Source organism: Podarcis vaucheri (assembly GCF_965113315.1).
Source record: "Podarcis vaucheri genome assembly, chromosome: Z".
Lineage (NCBI taxonomy): Eukaryota > Metazoa > Chordata > Lepidosauria > Squamata > Lacertidae > Podarcis > Podarcis vaucheri.
This window is the reverse complement of record NC_138758.1, coordinates 7,749,555-7,757,702: the sequence shown is the minus strand read 5'-3', so window position 1 is coordinate 7,757,702 and position 8,148 is coordinate 7,749,555. Positions and strand designations below refer to the sequence as shown.

The 8,148-nt window shown below is 47.7% G+C and overlaps 1 protein-coding gene across 3 annotated transcripts; it reads right to left on the bottom strand.

The window, feature by feature from the left end:
• Positions 1 to 845: 845 nt before the first annotated feature.
• Positions 846 to 7,073, bottom strand: SLITRK2 (SLIT and NTRK like family member 2). Of its 3 annotated transcripts, XM_082207218.1 has the most exons (3): positions 6,717 to 7,073; positions 5,903 to 6,115; positions 846 to 4,897 (listed from the first exon to the last, which is right to left on the bottom strand). In XM_082207218.1, the coding sequence occupies exon 3, from the start codon at positions 4,852 to 4,854 to the stop codon at positions 2,281 to 2,283; it is 2,574 nt and encodes an 857-aa protein (XP_082063344.1). In that variant the 5' UTR covers positions 4,855 to 4,897; positions 5,903 to 6,115; positions 6,717 to 7,073; the 3' UTR covers positions 846 to 2,280. The 3 variants fall into 3 exon arrangements, with proteins under 3 accessions (XP_082063344.1, XP_082063345.1, XP_082063343.1); XM_082207219.1 differs by lacking the exon at positions 5,903 to 6,115; XM_082207217.1 differs by lacking the exon at positions 6,717 to 7,073 and having other exon boundaries at positions 5,903 to 6,666.
• Positions 7,074 to 8,148: the final 1,075 nt, after the last annotated feature.

Genomic DNA, 8,148 nt, shown 5'->3' with positions numbered 1-8,148 from the left:
TTCCCTGCAGAAGGTCCCAGGTTCAATCCCCAGCATCTCCATGGAAGGCTGTGAATGCCCCCTGTCAGAAAGCCCGGAGAGCTGACCAGTGTAGATAGTACTGAGGCAGATGGACCAATGGTCTGACTCCTTGTGAGGCAGCTTAGTATGTTCTGAAGAGTTTGGTCATTTCTTCTGTCTAATTAACAGCACAAGTCTTGCCAAGGGAACACCAAAGTAAAGCCCACTGAGTTCAATGAGGCTTAGTTCTAGATAATTTGGTATAGGTGGGAAAGTGAGACAGGGGGACCCAAGTTCTCCAAACAGCACACAGCAGCATGGCAGTACTGGGAGAATCTATGTGTTCTTCATGCATTTCTAACTAGAGCAATTGGTGTAGGCTTTCAGAGGTGTGTGTGGAGAATGGGAAGGTTTTGGATATAAGGATCCCTGATCCAGCCCTTGAGAAAAGGGATTACCCCTTTTGCCTCTACTTTCCTGCAGTGGTGAGGAGAGAGGCCTGCTGAGGTAAGATCTCTTGTCTCTCTAAGCAGACCTCTCACTTTCCCTTCAAAGAAATCAACCCAGAACATCCTTAGGGGAGGTTGGTGTTCAACTAAATTCTCCTTAGGGAATTTAGTGGGCCACAGTTAGGCATGCACATTGAATTCAATGGGCCTGCTCTGAGTAAGACCAACATTGGATGCAGACCTACTGACCCCTGGTATACCCTCCCAGGAATACAGAATTGCTGCCTTGGATATATGTTAATTCCTTCTCATTTTTCTGATGTGTATGGATGACAGGGTGTGCGTATTTAGATTCAGTAAAATCTAACACAAAGGAATTAGACCCAGGACACTCCGTAGGTTTTCTGCAGGGAAAGGGATTTTAATCCAGTTCTACTCCAGACGCCGAAAATCCTCTGCAAGGTTGTCCAAGATTAAACAAGCACTTTCCTTATTCAGGGTGATATATGGAAATACCTACTGGTAGACATGCTTAGCATAAATAAAATATTATGCCTGGAAAGAAAAGGGGGGATGAAGATGCCCCTCCCCCGCAGTTTAAATTTTATCCTCCAGCATGAGTAAGGTAAACTCCTGTCATTAAACGTATAAAAATATCTAATTTTACTGCAGAAAAAAATATTTACAGGTAGAGAGTAATGTTCTCTTAATTAGGCAAATAACCTGGGGAGGGGGGAAATGAAAACACTGAACACTACAATGGTGTTAGGAGCTGCAGTGTAGCAAAGATGGGATATTGGTTGAATAGGGTCCTTATCATGTTAAATGTCTTTTTATTAATGAACTATCACTCCCAACTGGGGCAGCAGAGCGCCCCAACCCACTGGTAATTTTTTAGCTGACTGCAATCTTCCAGGTAAAAAATAACAAACCTGACATGGGGAGGGGAGAAAATGTTGATGGGGGCTGGGAAAGAGTGAAACTTACACAATTTACAATTCAGTCTATTTTTAAAAAAGCCTTTGAACTAGAATCACTTAACAAAGACGGGCTAATTTTTGCTGTCAGTGAAACAGCAGCCCCTTTCAGCTGAATGCAGCCGACACGTAAGAGATCTATTTTTTACATTTCCTTCTTTTTAAAATAATTTCAAAAAGAAAAAATTACACAACACATTAAAATAGATTCAGGTTTCTCAAAGCTAAGCGCAACACTTAAGTAATAAGGTACTTAAAGTGCAAAGGCACTTTAATGCCAAAAAGGGAAAGGAAAAAAGAAGTGACGCCCTGTGGCTGCACTTGGTAATTGAAAGAGCTGTACTGACAATATTATTTACAAAAAAAGGGGGGGGGAGAAGAAACGGTCTAAGTCTGGGGAGGAGAGAATTTTTGGAGAATATCTATTCCCTTTCAAGTGTATGGGAGGGGGAAAACTTCCCCCCAGCATCCTTTCACTGTCCTATGTCCCCACCCCCACCCCGGAAAGAAATGTAGGCAAAACTGCTTCAGTAAAAACATTAAGGTTCAGCCTCAGTTCCCAAAGGGCTGAGGGATGGGATGTGGAGAAATCCAAGCAATAACTTAAAAGGGACATAGCAGAAAAAGAAAAGCACCCATCATAGCCCTGGCATTGTAGAAGGGTTGTTTGAGAATTTAAAATGTGGAAACTCTTGAGGATTTGACACATTGCCTTGGTCTGTCAAGTTCGGAATTGGGTTAGTGTTTCCTTCTTTCTTTCTTTCTTTCATTTGTTTCTTTCTCTTTTTTTAAAAAAAGACTTCTCCCCTAGCAAATGAATCCTCAGCCCAGCCTTCCCCAACCCTGGCTCCACTTCACAGCTGACTTATGGCAGTTTGTTTTTCCAGAACTTCGAGGTAGTCTGGTTCAGTCTGTAGTTTCTCTTGCAATAAAGGAAGTTCAGGTTTGGATTGCTCTGAAAAATATTTCCGGGGAGTCCCGTACAAAACTGTTTTATTTATCCTGTCCTGGTTTTGTCGCCTTGACTCATAGGAAGGTGTGAACTGTCTTTTGGGGAGGGTGCAAAAGTTATAATGGACCAGGCTTCCACTGGGCAGCTCCTTGACCCTCTCCACTATGTTTTGATACAGCAGCTCCGGTTCCCTCGAAAAGCCCTGTTTCTCCAGCATTTCTGCTGCAGTGATTGTAAATGCTAGGCTGGCAGAGTCCTCTTTCTTAGGCTCGAGATTACTGTAGCTGTACTCATGGAGATTCCTATAGTAAGCCACCGGGTCTCCTTCTTTCTGCATGTAGATGGGGTTCTGGCACATCTGGCCGACAGGAGGTGGGATATAATTATACACATGCCCTTCTGCTTTATCGTGCGCCTCACTATTGTAGCACCCATACTGCAACTGGAAGGAGCTTACGTCAAGATTGTTGGCACTGCTGGGAACGCTTGGCATACTCTTGCGACGTTTGAGAACAAAGACAAACAGACCAGCCCCAAAACAGACAGACAAAATAAACACGACCAGAAGACCCAAAATTAAGACAGAAAGAGGGACTTCAGTACGTATTTCTGGATAGGAGCTGGGAAAAATACTGAAGGCCTGTGGTATGTCTGTGTTCAGATTTGGCAACAGAAAAGAAGAATCTAACAGATTGGGGTTCTCAGGGCAGATGGCCTCCTTGCTCAAGGTCTTGAGATGTGCTCCAGCATGCTTGGTTGGAGAGTCACAGATGACTTCATTAATAACAACGGGGGTCCCCAGCTGCTGGTTGTTTTGCTCTGTGACTCTTTCAATCCAGTTCCTCAGCCCCATGATGTCGCAAGTACAATCCCAAGGGTTTTCTTGGAGGTCAATCTGAATCAGAGCTGAAAGCTGGTCAAGGACCCCTCGCACTGGCAAGTATGAGAAATGGTTGTTCCTCAGGTTGAGTCTGGTCAGGGTTGTGCCCCCAAACACATTGTCAGGCAGGGACCTCAGCAGATTGTTGTTCAGAAATAACAGGTGAAGGTTCCCCAGGGCATCAAAGGTACGTGGCAGGATATCCTTGATAACGTTATACTCTAAATAGAGGTACTGCAGGCTATACAGCCCTTCAAACATGGAAGGGTACAGGATCTCAAGGTAATTACCATTGAGATAGAGTCGGCGTAAACTGGTGAGGTTAGAGAAGGCACCTTCTTGAATCACTGCAATCCTGTTGTTCCCCAAATGCAACAAATCCAATGAGCTGTATTCCAAGAGATCTGTTTTGTAGACAGTTTGAAGGTAATTACTTGTGAGATAGAGTTTCTTTGGACTGCTGGGCCTTGGGTGGAGATCAGAGATGTTGCCAATTTTTTTCTCTTGGCAGTTGACATTCAACCCACTGTCAGAGCTTTGAGAAGTGCAGACGCAGCCATTTGGGCAAGTGAGTGGCACAGGGGACTTGGTCTGGTAAACCATGATAGGCCCAAAGATCTGCCTGTCTTTAGACACTGTGACCCGTGGAGTTGGGCGATTCCTTGTTTTGGGTGGGCGACTGGATTTCGGGGCTCTGGTGGCACCAACGGCAGAATTAGTGGTTGGGGGAAATCTCTGGGCGTGTGTGTCAGAGTGGGAGGAATGCTTCTCCTTCTGGTTGGTATCACCTGCACTTTTTCGTGGGCAAAGATCCTGCCTTGTGAGTTGGGTGACATCTTTGCCATGCAACCGGAATGGGGTCTCGCAGACTATCTCCCCTACAAAGACAGTGATGGTGTCCAGCCAAGCCTTGAGAGGCAGGAGGTCACAGGTACAGTTCCATGGATTCTCCTCCAGCTGGATTTCCATGATGCCTCCAATGTGTTCCAGGACTCCAGCAAATGGCATCATCTTCAGCCTGTTCCCTCTGAGGTCCAAATGGGTTAGCAGGACAAAACGGAAAACGTTGCTGGGCAGTGACAATAAGAGGTTGTCATTCAGGATCAAGACTTTCAGTTTGTTGAGCTTGCTGAAAGCCCCGGCCTCGATGGCGCTGATGTAGTTGTAGTCAGCCTGAAGGTACTCCAGACTCTCCAAGCCTAGGAAAGTGTCCTCTTGTAGGGTTTCCAGCTTGTTGTTGTTGAGGTGTAGCCTCTTAAGGGTCCGAAGGCCTACAAAGGCCCCAGCTCGGATCTCCTGCATGTCATTGTTGCCCAGGTGCAGGGTCACCGCGTTGGAGTAGTTGACAAACTCATTTGGGTAGAGGCGAGTGAAGGCATTGCCATTGAGGAAGAGCTGGCAGATCTTGGATGGTGGCGGCACGAGGAGGCTGACGGTCGTAAATCCCTTGTTTTCGCAATTAATGTTCAGCACGTTCTCCTTCTCCTCACAAGGGCAGCGGCTCTTGCTGCAAATGTCTTTGGCAGGCTTGCGGCTCTCTGTCGGCCAGATCCCAGCCACTGTGAAGACACTGAGCAGCCAAGCACCCTTCAGCATCTTTATGCTCCGTCCAGCCCAGCTTCTGCGCGGACAGGCAAACCTGGAGGGAAGTGTGGAGGGAGGAAATCAGAACCCTGGTTAAACAACAACAACACTGGCAATGGCCAGCTGGCAAGGTAGAAAATTCAACAGCTCTGTGTGCTAAACTTGGCATGCATTTCAGGGCATCCTTTCAACAAGAGGGCCCCTGCAACCTTTCACATGTCCCCTGCCATCTTCTTGGTTCCTGACTCCCATCACCTTGATTCCACAGTCTGCTCCCTCTATTATTTGGTCTTCTTTACCAAGCTTTCCTGTTCTCTGCAAGCTCTGCCCACCACCCCTGAACTCCTGGGAAGGGGATCAGAAAGATGTGGGAAGCATTAGCTTGCTAACAGCCCCATGTCCTACTTAACTCTAGCATCCCTGCTCTCCACCCTCCATCAGCCAGGTTGTATTATTATAGCAATACTTCCTGACCTGACAGTTCTCTGGAGTTCCTTTCTGCTTTTCCTCTTTCACCCTCCCCTGAAAATCCATGCACTCCCCACCCCTCCCTTGCCACTTTTGTCCAAGGCAGGAGCTGCGCTCATCCCCCACAGCTTTATCCAGCTAGCCCTGCCTGCTTCTTTCCGCCTCCCACATTTTCACAGCAATCAAAAGCTCTCAGTGCTGTGGAGTAGACTCTCAGCCCCATAATTTCCATCCCGATCACTACCAATCCCATCAACTCATCAAGAGCTGTAACCAACGCCTTGGTTGGGTCCTGTCATCTTCCAGAAGAGCAGGAAAAAATTAATCAGAGAAAAGAAATATTGCCTCTTTCTTTCTTTCAATCTGTCTGTCTCACTCTTCTTTCCTCCTTCTTCTTCTTTGTATATAATTCAATTACTTCCTAGTTTACCCAATAGGAAGGCTGAAGGAGGTACGTGAGTGTAATGGAATTGATGTTCCCCCCACAAACACTTTAAAAAATGTTCTATGAACCTTGCAGACCCAGGAACCTTTTGTTCTTAACTCTCTCCCTCCAAAATTTCAATAGGATTTCAGCAGAGCCTTAAATTACCTGACATAGATGGTTATTGGGGGTGGGAACTGAAGTCCACTCCACTTCTCTCACCACATGTTTGATGACTGTAGACCTTGCTGCTGTAAACCTTTTGACCTTCTTTGCTCTCTTCACTCAATCTTTTCTAAAACCTATTCCAGCATTATTAATTTTGCACCTCTAGTTCAGGGAAGGGAAAATCCAAATGAAGCATCATATCCTCTTCCACCTCTTCAATAAATAAATAAATAAATACTGTAATTGTTTAAAGAAAATCAGACATCTGAGAATCCCGACAAAATCTAAGCATTTGAGAACTCTGCACCCCTAAACTCTCCTCTACCCCCCCCCCCCACTTTCTGTACAATTGAAGCATCCTCACACCATGGGGGAAGGAGAAAGCTGAAGGGACCAAAGTCAGCTTCAGACACCGAAAACTGAACTCTTCCCCCCCCTCCCCGTGCCTCTCCCCTCCAAAATCATTTTCCCTCCTGAACTCTCCAGTGCCCTGCGCTTCCTTTGAACCACTGCCTGGCTCCTCTTCCGCAGAGAAAACAGGGGTTGTGGGGAGATCAAATACGACTTGAGACCCCTTCTATCTCTCCACCGCCCCACATCTCCCTCAGATCCCTTGTCCTTCTCCACTTATGTTGGTTTTCGCAAGGTCAGGAATACGACAGAAATAATACACCGCCACCCCCCAAAAATCCCCTCTTCTAAAAAAAACCCTCTAGCAGCTTCGGGTGAAAAGAGCCGAGGCGGAAGCGGGTTGGGGGGGGGCGTTGAACGAGGCAGGCATGCTGGCGCCAGAGCCAAGGGCTGCGGTACTCACTCATCAGGAGGAAAGGAGCCTGCCCTCCTTCGCCTCTTCGCGCAGCCACGACGCCTTCAGCATCCTCGCCTAGGAGCCGGAGGAAGCGAGAAGCGCGCCTCGTAAGAAGGTAAGGAAGGACCACAGACGGGATGTTTTTTTTCCCCCTCCTCTGTGACTCTCTCTCCGGGGGATGCTCAGCGGGACCTTTGCAAAGCCTCCCCTGCTGAATCGACTGCTGGGATAGGCAAGGCTGGGAGGAAACGGTAGACGAGGCGTGGGCAACCGGGAGAAGCAGGCAGCAGCGCTCGCTTCTCGCTCTCCAGCTCCGACGGCTGCCAAAGCACTTTGAATGGGCAGCCTTTTGGCAGGCTCGCCTTGGACCGAGCTGGGGGCTGACGTCACGCGCGGGGATGGTGTTGCTGGGGCAGCCGGGGAAACACGGGGCGGAGACTCTTTTTTGTTTGTTTGTTTGGTTAAAAATATATTAATAATAAAAATAAAGGCTAGATCCACACACACATCCCCACTCCTGTCGCTCCTCTTCCAGACTGGCACAAACGACTGAGCTCTTCCAAGGCTCCAGGGTCTCCTTCACTCCTGTGGACCATCATACGCGCGCACTCACCCTCCTCCGGGAAGGGAGGAGAAAGGCAATGAAAGCGAATTATGGACTCTGAGCGTGACGGGGGAAGAACCCCACCACCCGCCCCAACTCCACTTCTGTGCTGTTGGCAGAATTCAATCGCGGCTCTTCAAAGAGCCTAAAGAATCGCTCCGCTGGATCAAAGGGACAGATCTCTTCCCCCCACAATAGCCAACCAGATAGGAACGACAAGGAGCTGTCTTATACTGAATCAGAGCATTAGTCCATCTAGCTCGGCATCGCCACCACTAAAACCAAGTTCTCCAGGGTTTTTTTTTTTTTTGGGGGGGGGGCTCTTCTCCGCAGCCCTACCAGGCGATGCTGAGACCTTCTCTGGGACGGAGCCTGGGACTTTCCTGCTTTGCAGGCGGTTGGACTAGATGACCCTTGGGTCCCTTCCAACTCTACAATCCTATGATTCTATGATTCTCCATTCAAAGCAGATGCTCTGCCACTTTGAGCTATCACTCCTTCCCTCCAGCAAGCCCACAAGCAGGGTGTGAATGCAGTAGCTGCTGCCCCTCAGCTCCTGGGACTCAGTGGTACCACTGCCAATGAATCTAAAGTCTCCATTAAGTATGCTGGTAAATGGTCACTAGCTGAGGTCTATCTTCCATGTGTCTGTCCAATGTCCCTTTTAAGGCCTCTACACCAATGCCTAGCCATCACAACATCTTGGCAAATTCCATAAATGAACTATGCTGCATCTTGCGTGTAAGTCCTTTCTTTCTTCTAACCTGAAACTATGGACTCTCCATTTTATTGCTACACCATGCTACCTCCTCCTTCATCCTTCCATTATTGTCT